At 41.3% G+C, this 15,000-nt stretch overlaps 2 protein-coding genes across 10 annotated transcripts in view; one reads left to right on the top strand and one right to left on the bottom strand.

Moving 5' to 3' along the window:
* The window catches only part of LOC125046087 (astacin-like metalloendopeptidase), a 31,090-nt gene extending 28,331 nt beyond the window's left edge, over positions 1 to 2,759 (top strand). For all 3 annotated transcript variants that reach the window (XM_047643725.1, XM_047643723.1, XM_047643724.1), the window contains 3 exons: positions 818 to 930; positions 1,032 to 1,077; positions 1,245 to 2,759. In XM_047643725.1, the coding sequence (XP_047499681.1) occupies positions 818 to 930; positions 1,032 to 1,077; positions 1,245 to 1,903 (818 nt within the window). In that variant the 3' untranslated portion in view covers positions 1,904 to 2,759. The remainder of the gene's footprint in view (positions 1 to 817; positions 931 to 1,031; positions 1,078 to 1,244) is intronic.
* Positions 2,760 to 8,307: 5,548 nt separating this feature from the next.
* The window catches only part of LOC125046216 (paired amphipathic helix protein Sin3a-like), a 61,353-nt gene continuing 54,660 nt past the window's right edge, over positions 8,308 to 15,000 (bottom strand). For all 7 annotated transcript variants that reach the window (XM_047643933.1, XM_047643931.1, XM_047643934.1 and 4 more), the window contains 7 exons: positions 13,381 to 13,564; positions 12,966 to 13,111; positions 11,699 to 11,905; positions 11,262 to 11,465; positions 11,029 to 11,141; positions 10,663 to 10,822; positions 8,308 to 10,533 (listed from right to left, as the gene is read on the bottom strand). In XM_047643933.1, the coding sequence (XP_047499889.1) occupies positions 10,297 to 10,533; positions 10,663 to 10,822; positions 11,029 to 11,141; positions 11,262 to 11,465; positions 11,699 to 11,905; positions 12,966 to 13,111; positions 13,381 to 13,564 (1,251 nt within the window). In that variant the 3' untranslated portion in view covers positions 8,308 to 10,296. The remainder of the gene's footprint in view (positions 10,534 to 10,662; positions 10,823 to 11,028; positions 11,142 to 11,261; positions 11,466 to 11,698; positions 11,906 to 12,965; positions 13,112 to 13,380; positions 13,565 to 15,000) is intronic.

Genomic DNA, 15,000 nt, shown 5'->3' with positions numbered 1-15,000 from the left:
CCATGAGGGACCCCGTGGCTGGAAGTGTGTGTGTGTGTGTGTGTGTGTGTGTGTGTGTGTGTGTGTGTGTGTGTGTGTGTGTCTGTGTCTGTATGTGTACAAGTATACGTACGTCTGTATATTTCTATTTTTCCAAATCAATAAAACTCGATCTCATTGGTCAGATGTTCTGAATTACTCTTTCAAAAAGAAAATACGAAAGGACTTTTGGTAGGACTACAGACTTGCTTGAACAATCTGAAATCGAGAAAATTCAATTTGAAGTTTTCAGTTCATCAGAGAAAAAATAAGAATTAATAGATGTCTTTCCGATTTTTCCCATATTCAGCAAGAAGCGGTCTGACGTATTACATGAATCATATGTATAAGCGAAATTTAGTACATATTTTCCCTTTTTGGCGCGCCGATTTTACTTATTTGGGAATAATAGATGGTATCAACGCCCACACTACAAATAGAACTAACTGATTTTATGGTACTTTTTATGATTTAATGGATCTAAACAAAGGTGCCATTTGTGTGATGGAAGGTGGTTTTCCTTCATGAAATAATATTTACGTTGATGAAACTTCAAAGCAATACGGATCAGATGACGCCTCGTCATGTGAGAATTTGGTGGACTTATCCCACTCCGCCCATTTCCTAGTTTAGAATTAGTAAGACCTTTACTGAAATGAAGTCTGCTTACTAGAACTTCCTGTCTGTTATATAGATATGTATATTTGTTTGTGTATGCGCGCATCTATATTTGTACAAAAACAAGCTTTACCGTATTGTATTTATGCATGCTGTTTTTAACGGATTAACCCTTTTTCAGATTCGGTGATGCACTACAACCCGTACGCCTTCTCCAAGTGGTACTTCTTGGCCCCGACCATCAAGTCCAGAGCCAAAGGGGCGCGCTTCAAAAGGGCGAAGAAACCTACCACAGTATGTAGACTACTGTCTTCATCTTCAGTTTAGCGTCTAAATAAGTGTTTATAGAACGTTTGTTTTACAGTGGTTTTCAATAATGATCGTTGCCTTTTCAGAGTGACTACAACAAGTTAAACCGACTGTATAGATGTCAACGAACCGGTAAGACAGTCTGCATTTACTAAGGCGTGCAGTTTACTTTTTTATCCATATTTGATCAAATGCGTTCGTTAGACAATAGGTTTTATCAAAGATAACCCAATAACTTCAATTATATTCAGATACTCAGAAGATTATCCTTAGTCAACTTTCCTTATTCTTCTCATCAGGTCGGTTTCATTACTCTTATCTCGACGACCCCGGACCTTCTCCCCGATGGTTTCAAGAAAATGGTTTCAACGTCTCGGCCATCGTCCCGCCCCCTCCGCCCCGCGACGCCTCCCGCAGAAGGATCCGCGCTGGCTCCGAAAGGCTACCGGTGAGGGCCGCCCGAAGGTCCACGACAGCACGGTTCCAGGGTCCAGCGCCTGATGCGCGGATCCAGGGCCTCACTTCCCATCCGTGGTTCAAGAATCGCAGTCTTACTCCAGTCGCCCCGATTCGGACACCCGGCAAAGGATTCGGTGTTCCTGCGTCTGCTCCAGTATTTCGGGAGCCAGGTTCCGAGTTCAATGGGACTGCCACCAACTACACGAAAAATAGTACATTACCACAAGCGGGTAAACCCTGGACGCCAGAGTCAGTTGAAAATCCGCACTTCTTAATTATAGAGACTCGTGGTCTCGCAAACGAGAAAAGCAATACTGCACCTCCGGAGGAAACTGCAGCGCCATCTATTCAGGTGAAGCCCCCTGTGCCCGCACTGAAGGGAATGCCAAACCCAGCCCTTACACCTTTGGGCTTAACGAGGCAACAGCCCCAAAAGCTGAATGCACGAACTGAGTCTCCTCCTGCGAGACATCGAAGCGTTTCCAAAAACCGACCCTGATGAATTGTTCCTTCAAATGAAAAATATTACGATACGTTCGTTTCTGGGATAGTTCATCCTGATCAGGTATCCTTCGCCAAAATTGACAATTGCCACATTATTGTCTGGTATTAACGGGTATAAATCTTGACATTTGAATCTGTACATTTATACTGATAAAATGCACAATGTGTCATACCGGTGGTTTACATTAAAAGAACTTCAGTTGAAAATAGCCTCGGAATTGTTGCTTAGCAGTTTCCAGGAACTGAAACTGTTAATATGTAAATGGTTATGTATAGTTTACTACATTCATATTTCATCGTGTAGATAACTCATTGTAGTCAGATTGATTCGCATAGGTTTAATTGTTGGCCATTTAATCATTTTGCAATCAACAAACCCATAGCCCTTAAAAATGTCCCGATAAATCGTCTACCTTCGCTAAATGGCCGTAACAGGTAGGTATTCATAGTTGCCATATATACAGCCTTAAATCTACTTGTGGTAGCACTGACGTCGTTTGCCCAAAGTCAGTGGCTTTCGGCTGACGTCCAGCTTGCCCGAAGTCAGTGGCTCTCGACTCGTTTCAGGCCGTGGACCACAAGCCCAGTTTGAAGATTCGTCAACCGTGTCGTAATTTAAAGTTACTACGAACATTTTAGTTTGAAGTACATTTCAAGCAACATAAACTGGATTATATTTCGCTAGCCTAAGACCTCAGTATTGTGAATCTTGAACAGTTAAGAGACTTTTGAATGTACTCTTGTTCAGCTTGCCATCTTATTTCTTACACAGGAATAATACAATAAAATTAATGAACAGTGGATCATTTTCATACCTGTACTGTTTTAAATAAATAAAAAAAATATATGAACCAATTTTGCTCATTTACCAAATACAATGAATGCTCTGTAGACCACCAAAATCATAAACCACAAGCTATGGCCTAGTGGCTTAAGGAACATTTTGAGATCAAGGGTATACCAGATAACTAGATAGATTTCATGTGCAGATAATGGTTAATGGTTAAAAGCAAAATGTGCTAGACATCTAAGGTCATGTAGCACTATAATAAAAGATAGTGAAAGGTGGTTCATGAGTGAATGGGTTAAGGTCGGGTTAGGTGATGTAAAGGAGTTAGATCAAGTGAAGGATGTATATGCGTTTGAGGAAGGAAACATATTGTCAAAGTAGAAAGTGTTATATTCTGTAAGGATGTCTGATAAATTGGGAGGTCGGTGAAGGGAGGATAGGTGGGGGGGGGGGGGGGCAGAGGTACGGGCTGCATCAAACATGGGCATGACAACAGAATATGTGGAACTGAAAGAGGGACATTACATAGGGAACATAGGGGTGGATCGGATTGTAACAGTAGATAGGAGTGTGTTAGACGAGTGTGGCCAATGCGTAAGCGGGCGAGAGCCGTCTCCCAACGTCTGTTCCGATGAAACGGAGCTGACCAGGAGGAGATTGATAGTTTTACAGTATGTAATTTATTAGTGCGGAGACTTGACCAGAAAGATTGCCATCGATTATACAAGGTCTTAAAGTATGGGTAATAATCCGTGGCTGGGATACGTGAGAAACGGTTGGTATGGTATGATGTGGACATAGCGGCGTAGCGTGCTAGAGTATCTGTCTGTTCATTGCCGGGGATTCCAACATGGCTGGGCACCCAGCAGAATTTGATTGTTTTATGATGTGTGGACAGGTAGAACAACCAGTTCTGGATCTTACAAACTAAGGGGTTGGTCGAGTGTATAGATTTTATGAGAGTTAGTGAGTTACGGGAGTCAGTAAAAAATGTGAAAGAGGAAGAGGGAAGGGAGTATATGTGTTTTAAGGCAAAAAGGAGTGCATAAAGTTCTGTAGTAAGGACACTGGATTCAGGAAGGAGGGGGTATTTGAAAGTACTAGTTGGGAAGATTACTGCAAAACCAGCACCGGGGGTGGATTTGGAGCCGTCAGGTGTAAACGTGAATACTGGAGGACTGAGTGGAGACATGGTCAAGGAAATGGGTGAGAAGGACAGCATGAGGAATATTTGATTTTGGTGGGTCAGGGAAAACAGAGGAGCAAATACGGGGGTAAGGTATAAGCCATAGAGGGACAGAATGGACAGAAAACGGGAGGGGTCGGAGACAGGGAATAGGGGAATGGGAGAAGGAGGGTATCCATGCGAGTGGAGAAAGGAGTAGGTAAGCGTGGGGAAGAAGCAAAGGTAGGAAGTAGGGATCGTGGGATAGTTAGTTTAGTGAGGGGAAGTTGGTGGAATCGAGCATAGCATCAGAGAGAGAGAATGGTTTGGCGTCGAGAGAGAGATGGTATGCCTGATTCAGTGCACAGGCTTTCAACTGGAGAGGAGCAGAAGGCACCTAGGGCTAAGCGAAGACCACAGTGATTGATTGTATCAAGATGAGCAAGGAGAGAAGTTGAGGCAGAGGAGTAGATATGGCATCCATAATCGAGAGTGGAGAGGATCAAGGTAACATGAAGATAAAGGAGAGTTTTGCGATCTGAGCCCCAGGATATATGGGATAGGGTTTGTAAGATTCGGAGACGGCGGCGGGCTTTTTCTTTAATATAAAGGATATGGTCTCGCCAGGACAGTTTTGAGTAAAAAATAACGCCTAGGAATTTGCCAGAGGAACGGTGTTGGAGTGGAATGTCATATAAGAAGAGTGGAGGTTGAGGACCTACACGTGCGCGAGAGAAAAGGATGGTGAAAGATTTGGAGGTAGAAAAGCGGAAGCCATGGTTTGTGGCCCAGGAAGATACTGATGATATTGCAGATTGAAGAAATTGTTAGAGATTTGGTATGGATGTGCCAGAGGCATAGATGGTTAAATCATCAACATATAGTGATGACCGGGCCCCTGGTGGTAGAACTGAGACAATGTCATTTACAGCAAAAATGAATAAATTGGTACTGAGCACACTGCCTTGTGGGACGCCTTCAATTTGAGGAAAGAAGGATGATGTGGCAGAGGCAGTTTTGACCTGGAAATTGCGTTGGGAGAGGAAAGAGTTTATAAAGACACCCATGTTTCCACGTATGCCTAGTGAGGGCAATTGTTGGAGAATATGGTACCACAATGTAGTATCATATGTTTTTTCTAGGTCAAAGAATATAGCTAGCACGGATTCATGGCGTGCAAATGCTGATGTAATATGTCTCAAAATGTAATATGTCTCAAAATGAGCACGGGGTCAGCTGTGCTTCGGGCACGGCGGAAACCAAACTGGGAAGGAGAGAGAAGATACCACATTAAGCGGAAGTTAACCATTCGCTCTAGTAGTTTGCACAAGCAGCTAGTTAGTGCGATGGGGCAATAGTCTTGAGGGAGGTTACCCGATTTATTGGGTCTCAGGAAGGGAAGGATAAGAGCTTCTCACCAATGAGAAGGAAAATTTCCTGATGTCCATATGTGGTTGTAAATTGTTAATAGGAAGGATAAGGAGGAAGATGGGAGTTATCGGAGCATACGGCAGTGAATACCGTCAGGGTCTTCATGAGTGTTGCGACACGACTGTAAGGCAGCACTGAGTTCAGAGGAAGAAAAGGGAGCATTATAGGACTCGGCAGAGGATAGGGTGAAGATAATGGGGGTACGTTCCCTGATGGTTTTAATAGAAGAGAAGTGTGGAGAAAGGTGAGAGCCACTACTGACCTAGCTGAAATAAACAACCAGTTCATTAGCGACTTGGGGAGGATCAGAGATGAGGGTATCTCGAATATGGAGGACGGGGGCTGGATGGGGGGGATGTTTGCCTGATAGTTTATGGATCCGGCGCCAAACATTTGAGATAGATGTAGAGGATGTAATTGAGGAAACATAATTTTGCCAGTTATTTATTTTACTATTCCGGATTGTACGACGAAGACAGGCGGATGCTCTTTTAAAGGAGATAAGGGCTGATAGTTGATGAGGGGTACCTCGTTTGTAGCGCTAACTGTTCCAGGCTGCACGTTTTAAGCGAAGCGCTTTAGTGCAATCAGAATTCCACCATGGAACGCATTAGGAGGTATAGGGTTTTGAGGTTCGAGGAATAGCTGTATGGGCAGCTCTTAGGACTGTAGTTGTGAAACATTGTATCATATCTGAAATGGATGAGAGAGAGGATGGGGGTACGCCAGTCAGCTCTATCAAAGCAACAGCGTGGGGAGATAGAAAGTGGTACAGTAAGAGAAAGTAAGAGAAAGGAGAACTGGAAAGTGGTCACAATAGGGAAGGGGAGATGTAGACATGATATGAGTAGGAGGAGGATGGATATCGGCAGTCACTTTGAGTGTGGAGGGAGCGAGAGTTGTAGAATCTGAAGGTGGATGAGGGGTTTCAGTGTTAGTTTGGGACTCGAGTAGATAGTTTTGAATATCTTCAAGAGTTTCTGTAATGGGGTTGGTTGGGGACTTTTGTGAGACAAAGGTTTTCTTGTGAGGGGGGGAAGAGAAGACTGGTGTCTGAAGAGTAGGGGCAAAGGAAGGTGGCGATTGTGGTAGGGGAAGAGGGGGTGGAACGTTTAGTCTGTCTGCTGTGGGTAGTGCGGGGAGGGAGAGGGGAAGGTGTTGGGGCTGTAGTAGAGATTGGGGTGTCTGGATTTAGGATGGCAAAGAATTTGACTTAAGAAAGGTAGGAGGTAGAAGAGGGAAAGTTAGATGGAGGAGGGATAGGTTTAGGGGAGGGTGTAGGAGCTTGGGAGGTAGGGGGAGCGGCAGAGTGAGCAACATTTCTGGAGTAGGGAGTAAGAGAAAAACCTCGTGGGCGTGCTTCCTGTCTGGCTTCACGTAGAGTAAGTCCAAGTCTGAATCTGCGAGTTGCTACCTCACTCAAATTTGTAGGTGGGGCAGCCTCTATAAAATACAGTATGGGGGCCGCCACAGTAGGCATATGTGCGTGATTGTGCAGAGCAGTTTGATCGGGTATGGCCAGGTTGGGCACATAGTGGGCATCTGGCTGTGGAATGGTATTGTTTGGCAGGATGTCCTTAACGCCAACAATTTTGGCACTGACGAGGAGGTTGATATGGTCGGACAGGGAGGGATTCTCCACCGATGTATACATTAAAGGGAAGGTCATGTCTACGGAAAGTAATTTTGGCTATGTTAGTGGGTTTCTTACCATGACCTCTAGGAGGAATGGAGTAACATTGTACTGATACTGCATCATAGTCCGTGAGACAGGCGAGTAAGTCTTCTTCACAATCTGACCAATTTTTGTCATAGGGCAATTTGCTGGGGAGATAGAAACAGTTCGGTGCAAGTATTGAGGGTTGGATGGGGTTCTGCAGGGATGGGGTTACATATAGATCAGTTAGATTTGATAATGCTATAGCCTTGTTTTAAGATGTTACTGTGACGAGACGGGAACGGTCGGGTCGGCTACGGAAAGAGACTTTGCCTACTTGTTTTTGGAGACATTGCTGGAAGAGAAGGATGTTGTCATAGTAAGGAGCTGTGGGAGGGATCACGAAAAATCGGTCCCATTTGGCTGGGCTAAATAGAGTATTTAAGATTCTTGTAGAGGTGGGGGTAGTAGAAGGGCGGAGGCGTGTGGAGGAGGGAGTAGTGTTGAGGGGGGTAGTGTTGTGGGGAGGTGGGCAATAAGGCTGTAAGTAATAATAAGGGAGGATGGGGTAGTTGATGAAGAAGGTTGTGGGGGTAGAGGTGTTGAAGTTGAGCATGTTGGGAGAGTAGAAATGTCTCTTGGGGGTTGTGTTGATTAGGGTGGATACTGTACTAGTCGGCATTGAGGAGGGGGTATTAGTTGTAGTGTTCGGAGCCGTGGTCAAAGGAGAGCCTGGGGTCTGGGAATCGGGAGTGTTTGAATTGGTGGGGCTATTTGATGAAGGGGCAAGCCTCATTGCCCCTAATACTGGTATAAAATCATCATTGTTGGCCATGGTAAGCCTGGAGTATGTGGTGGAGAGAAACGGTCCACCCCTCTGGGTCCCCTTGAGGGGTAAGGGCTAGACAACTAAAGCAGGCCGTTCAGGTGCAGGACTGGCACAAAGTCAGCCTTACATCCTTTCAGCACGGTTCTTACACCTTAGGAAGTGGATAGTAGAAGGGGTTGGTGAAGGGACAGAAAGGAAAAAGTAGGAGGGGGAAAAAAAGACCATGCAAAATTAGTTGGGTCGCGGGCTGAGTCCCAAGGTTGGGGAGTTCCCCAGCATTGAGTCCCAGCCTCTGCCTCCTAAGCCCCCCCCCCCCCCCGACAACAACGGACAAGGGATTGGGGGGGGGGGGGGGGTCATGTGCAGATAAGGCACCTGAATAACTCTGAAGGCCTGTCGACATAGGCAGGCATGCGCAAGGAGCAAGGAAACAGGCTTAAGGAACTTCACTTTGTGTTGATAAAATCTATCTTCAAATGAAAGCATATTTAGGTCCTTCTACTAATCAGGTCAAATGAAATTACATGTCTGTTTCAATAGAATGTAAAAAGATTTATTGTTTTCAATATGTCTATTACAAACACTTTCTGTGATTGACACGAGGGATAGAAAAGAAATATTTCTCTAAATACACGGAAGTCACCAACTTAGGTGTGCTGTATTTCCTTCTATACTTGTACTACAAAAAATAATTTGACATGTGTTGATTAAAGGAGATATTCTGGACAGTATCCTCTTCCCGTGGCACAATATTCAACATGGCATGTTTGGAGTGAAAAGCAGTAAATGCTCGTCCTTGAATATTACAATAGAGGAAATGGAATTGCATGTTAAAAATGCAGAAAATATATATTAAATGACTGGCTCTCACCATTATTTAAGTAAGAGAAAATCATACAGTCTATTTTGGTGCAGGAACATGTTCACAACACAAATGTAATGACTGTACAACTGACACAAACATTATTAAAAAATTAATCCAAATGTATTCAAATTAGAATTAGACTCCAATTTTAACAAATTCAGATGTGGTTCCTCTGGCTCTTTCTTCAGCTGCCAGACACCACTTTTCACAACCTCTCGGATTGCCCTTGTACCACCCTACCTGGCAGTGGTTTCAGCAGTGCCTCCAGATGAAACCCATTTAAATTTTGTGTGTATTTTGTGTTGCAATGCCCCATCCTTGGCAACAGGATACCCTCTTTCAGACAAAATCTGGCAGTACGCACACCCGCGCCGGCTCGACTTCTTAAAGCTAAACAGTGTCATAGGCCGCGGCAGTTTTTTGAGACGTCCAGAGTTCGAGAGGAGATGAGGGGTTCATGGTGACCTAAAACTATAATAGGACTCTACTTTATGTATTTTTTTGGGAGGGAGAAAGTGGGTGAAAAAAGACAAAGAAAATAAAAGTTTCCGAATACTGTTTCTTAATAGAACCGTAGAATATGAAAATATGCTTGTGTATATGTGTTCTGTAATTTTAGTTGTGTGTGGTGTGGGAAGGAAGCTGTAGAATACTTATAAAATACTTTACACATTTATGTATAACTTCTTGCCTCTTGACTTGATCTCATTGAATTACTATGGCTGCCAAGAAGCCACTGATAATTCATATCCCTGATTACATATATATTTATATATATACACTGTATATATATATATATCTGGTAATAAATAACCAATTAATAATTGTTTCCTATTCATCAAGGAAAATCATTTGGCCTGTGAAGAGCCCACAACAATTTGCCACTGCCACCCACATCTCCCCTCAATCCCGTCTTATACAAGGAAACATCATTATTAACAAAAACATTATCAGATCATCTGTACAACTATAAATTATAATTATCATTCACTTGTACAACTGGCTCACTCAGGAGTCCACTCTCTCGGTCCCAGCAACAGTACATTAGAAAGGAGTTGTTGCAAAATTTAGTAGCAAGTTTGTGCTGTGGAGACCATGCAGTGCAACGGATGGTGAATGGGGCAGTCCCTTGAGGGCAGATTCTTGTCACTGGGATGCTTCAATGCTGCAGCTCGCATTTACATTTTAATACTACATTGTACTGACAGGCATTCGTGAGGCACATCAATTGATTTTTTTCTTTTATTTTTTATTTTTTCTTTTTTTCTGCATCAGTAACTCGAAATGTTTTGGTCTTCTCCAGTCTTGCAACTTCCACAGGAATCACTCATGTTAACTGATGCATTATGATGCATAATATACAGAACACATGCTCAACACTTCATTGCAACCTGAGACAGTGTATTATTCAATCTGTCTCTTCCCACCCCAACACCACTCCTTGCCTCCGCGCTGCGACTTGCGGTCCACACCACCATCCCTGCTACAATCTTGTACTTTGAGGTGACGTCCACACACCTTTGCTCTTAGAGCAAAGTTAAAAGTCACAGCTCACAGTGTGGGATTTTGATCCTCCACTGACACTCATTCTGCCCGCCCTTTTAATCAGTCTTACAATGGCTGAGTGAGGCGGTGAGGTGAACACCACATGTTATGACCCACCACTCTCTTCCAATTCACACTTGTACTTGTTGTAGGGTGCAAATGGGGGTCGGGAAGGATCGTCAATGCGCACTACTCTCGTGCAATTTGGCCGCAACCCATCTGTGTGCCCCAGGAACCAGTCAGTAGCAGCTCGTTGATCTGCTTCTGATACGTGTCTTGCGCACCAATCACTGTGCCAGGAAACAAGGCCACTGCGCATCCTTCGACTAACATGTTCATGACTCTGAAATTTGTAAAACACATAATATATATTAGAGAGTTAATGCATAATAAGTAAGTAAAAGGAGATTGATTTTTATTGCAACAGCTTTATCACAAGAGAAAAAATAGCTATTAAGTAAAAAGAACTTACCTGTTTTGCTCTCTTGAGTGCTTGCTTCTTGTACATGTAGGAATCACTGTTCACTACAAATACCATTTTGAAGGAGGAGAGGTTGAACTTGCACTGAGTGTTGTCCACAATATCCATATCGGGGCACACAGGAGGCTTTATATCTTCAGCACAGCTATCCCTGCAAAACATGTTCCAACATATAATTTCCTTCATATTTTGAGTGATATAAATCACATCCAGATAATATGACAGTTTTCATACCATACTAGTGATAGAAGACTGAAAATACATTGACTGAACTAGATCCATTGTCTTATAGATGTCATTATCATAATGGAAAAAAAAAATATTTTCTACTAGTTTTCCATGAAGAGGTAAACCTACTTTTCGACTTCCTGATTGGTCTGTCTTGCAGCTGTCAGTTTTCTCCAAGATCGAAGATTACGTGGGAGAAATACTGGTTTTCTGGACAGCTGGGCCTGCATGGCAGGAGACATCTGGAAAAATAAACCAATGTATCATATAACAAATACCTATAACTGAAATTCCCATCATTAAAATAAAATGGATTTCTTAAACTTGACCTTCAGCTCACAGCACAACATAGACATACTAACCTGAGGTGCGACGGAAGAAACATATTTTTCAACATAAGCACTCCATCTTTCCACTTCAGCAACAGCAGGTGGAATTGCAGAGTGTGCAGAGGAAGGAACTGTGGGGTTATGACTAACTGCTGAGCCTGCACTGCCTCCACTGTCATTCTCTTCTTCAATCTCCGTGTCTATCAATTCTATTGTCATTCTACAATTTCTTTTGTACTGTGGAAAGGAATAGATTTAGAAATTGCTAGTACATAAATACAAATTAAAATATCTGAGAAATAAATTAGTTCTCACTCAAGAAAAGAAAGACTGAAAAAAATAAACATGAGAATATATGAATAAAGGAATACAAATTTGCACACCTTATGCATCTACTACAAAAATAATTTCATCCAGACTTTATCCCCACACTGGTTTTGAATGAATAATATTAAATAATGAATAATTACAGTGTAAATTTTGAAGCAATTCTCATCTTGTAATAAGCGCTCCGACTTCTTCTGATAGGCCTGCTCTGCTGCCAGCCGTCTGTGTGCAGAGGCTAAAGGTCCGCCAGCAGCACCTTTCTTTGCCTCGCTCAGGTACATGGCGGTGCACTGGACTGGGGGGTCATCACACACCAGGTGTTGTAACTGCCTTACAGCACTAGTAACCACCTGAAAAGTAAGAAAAGAAAATGCGATAAGTCATCTACAATATTCCTCTCCTTTTTTTTCAAATCTAATAAAACCCACAAAAAGCTGAGAGAGCACAGCTGAACAGAGCAGCCTGCCTTGAGTCAGCTGTACACCATCTTCATTTTGTCTCTTTTTCAAATTCCATACTATACAAAATTAAAAGTTGGGTCCAGCTATTACTATTGACTTTTTTAAAACCTGGGAATAACACTACAAAAGTAATTATCACCCAAAATAGTCAAATCTATAAATGAAAACTTTATGTTGTATATAAATACACATGAAGAAATCTTTTCATGACTCAAGGGTCAGTATTCATTAACAAAAAAAAAAATATATATATATATATATATATAACAAAATAATAATAAGTTCAATAGGCAATTGCTAGCTATTCAAGGGAAACAGATTACTCATACTAACTGGGCGTATTAATAGAAAAAGTTTCTGTCATAAATAATGTTTTCTGGAGGAATTATATGGATTATATGGATAAGTGCATACTTAGTAACATTTTCTGGGGCATTTTTAAAAGCTGTAGAGATTAATTCCAAGATGAAGAGGACACAATATTTCTAACCCAAAAAATTTAGCTAAATGCCTGAAAAACAGGTGGTCCCATGCGCTGCCTTTACTCACCAAAATCATCTGAGCATAAAATGCATATCATGCTGGGTAAGAATGGCTGGGTTAACACTGAGGAGGTGACAAGGGAGACAAATCAACTGTCTGGAACAGTTATGCTGTCCCTAAATTAAATTTGTTGCAAGAAGGGATCTACTAAACACAGTGAATTCATTGGTTCAATAAGTTAATTTGGCTTTGATTTAATTGTATCATCATTGTCACCAATCACCAATCCTCATCATAACCACCACCACAATATCAATACTACATTTTTTTTCTTTTGGGGCCGCCTTCAAGTCACATACAGGGAAAGTATAATGCCCTCATTCTGAATAAACCACCACATCAATAACACTGTCACACTTTAAGAAACAGTTGCTAAATCAGAGAAAAAAATGAATAAGATACTAACTTTATCCATGGTGAAGCCTGTGTATGCATGGATTCCGAACATCTCCCTCAAAGTATCCTCGTACGCTGTTGGTTCCAAATTACCATCCAGGACATTCTTGATCATGTCCAGTAAGGCAGGGTAGTAATCTTCAACAGCAATCTCATCTGGAACAAATTGATATACAATAAATAAACAAAATAAGATAACGAGGAACAAATGTATGAATATTTACACACACATGTATCTGCTCAACTAATTTCTATACTTTAGAACATGGTGTCTAAAAGATAAAGACAAGAAAATACAAGAAAAAAAAAACATGAAAGGACAAGAAAGAAAGAAAGGACAAGACAAGACAAGAGAAGGCCAGACAAGGAGAAAGCTAAATCAGAGTACATTTGCGAACAACCCAAATGTGCCGACCACGACTTACTTTTGGGTTTGAGTCTGAGGGCAACAGCAGTAGCTTCTTTACGGTCTTTCCGATCCTTAGCTTCTTCAGCAGCTATTCGCACTGCATGTTCATACATGGTGGTAAGACGGCAGCAGAGAATTTGGTGTAAACGGAGGAACAGGTACCAGTTGTTGTTGCACATGAATAATCTGTACTCATCATCCTGGGAAAAGAAATGTCATATATTAGAACACATTTAACATGAATACAAATGAGAAGACCATGTCTTTACAACTGATTACAAATTTACTTACATAGACGTATTATTAAACAATTTTCATTATCTGAATTCAAGAACTTGTGTATGAGGGAAAAATAAAGTTATTTCAGCTGAAAAATCACTGCATCCCATTCAGACCTGTGAACAGTAAGTTAGTCTAGTTTTATGGGTATCTACTGGTTCTTAATCATTTCTTTATAAAAAAAAAAAAAAAATTCTGAGCTTGCTACGACTGGAACTAATTTACCAATTTTTTAAAAACCTCCCTGTTTACAATAAGTAATTCAGTTCTTCACTAATCTTTTCACTATCTCAATTTATTTCAATTTATAGTTTGCTTGTGGTTGGACTTGGACACCAAACCTTACCATAGGCACTGTAGAGCCAATTGTGTAAAAAATGAGAGGCATGGAAACTACATGTTTCCCCAACTGTCTGCAAATTTGGCTGTGTCACATTCAAATTTTCACATAAGTAAGACTTTCAGCTTACGTCTGGAAGGTTATACCTCTTCTCTCTTCAACAATTGCAGACTAGAACAAATAAGCACAGTACAATTTCCTGAATACACAACAAAGCAACATGTACAGCAAGGATACCCACCACTCAGCATATGAGCTTTGAAATTCATGCCAACAGATGCCACTAGGCTTCATGGAGTAATGAAGCTTATAGTCATATGCATATCCAAGCCCCCTCACCCCCTTGATTAAATACCATTACATTCAAATTTCAATGTCCATATAATCCAGTCGTCTTGATCCTGCACAAAGCCAAATTTACACCTCATGAACTATATTCACATTGACAAATGTAGAAAAGATATGGATGAGAATTAATATATTCATAAAACAAGAGATGTATTTAACCAGTTTCAGATCCATCTTCATCAGAAAAACACGATTACATCTTCTGATGAAGATATAATCGAATCTGGTTAAATACATCTCTTGTATTGTGAAGATATTCATTCTCGTTCATACCTTTTCTACATAAACACCTGGTGTCCACAATGTATGAACACCATGAATGGCACATTAATTCATCTGTTGACACCATCACAGAGGGGGTGATACTAACCTTTATTCTCATATGCCAGTAAATCTGACATACAGTAAATAATTCTATGACTTGATTTTCATATAATCCATGGATTGTAAGAACAACTTGTAATGTAATTTTTCTGTTCAATTTTCAGTTCTTTCCCCACCTGCCCCCTCCCCCTTTTTTTGCATTAATGTCTTTATTTCTTAGATAAAATTACAATGACTTATCACAGGTCTGAAAGGGGTATATATAATGATTTTTGTATTCATGCATGTATGTAACTAAAGGCTATATAATATTAAAATAAGTAACCAAAACAACAATTAACATGT

Source organism: Penaeus chinensis, chromosome 38 (assembly GCF_019202785.1).
Source record: "Penaeus chinensis breed Huanghai No. 1 chromosome 38, ASM1920278v2, whole genome shotgun sequence".
Lineage (NCBI taxonomy): Eukaryota > Metazoa > Arthropoda > Malacostraca > Decapoda > Penaeidae > Penaeus > Penaeus chinensis.
Note: the sequence above shows the minus strand (reverse complement) of the source record. Positions and strands in the feature narration are given on the sequence as shown.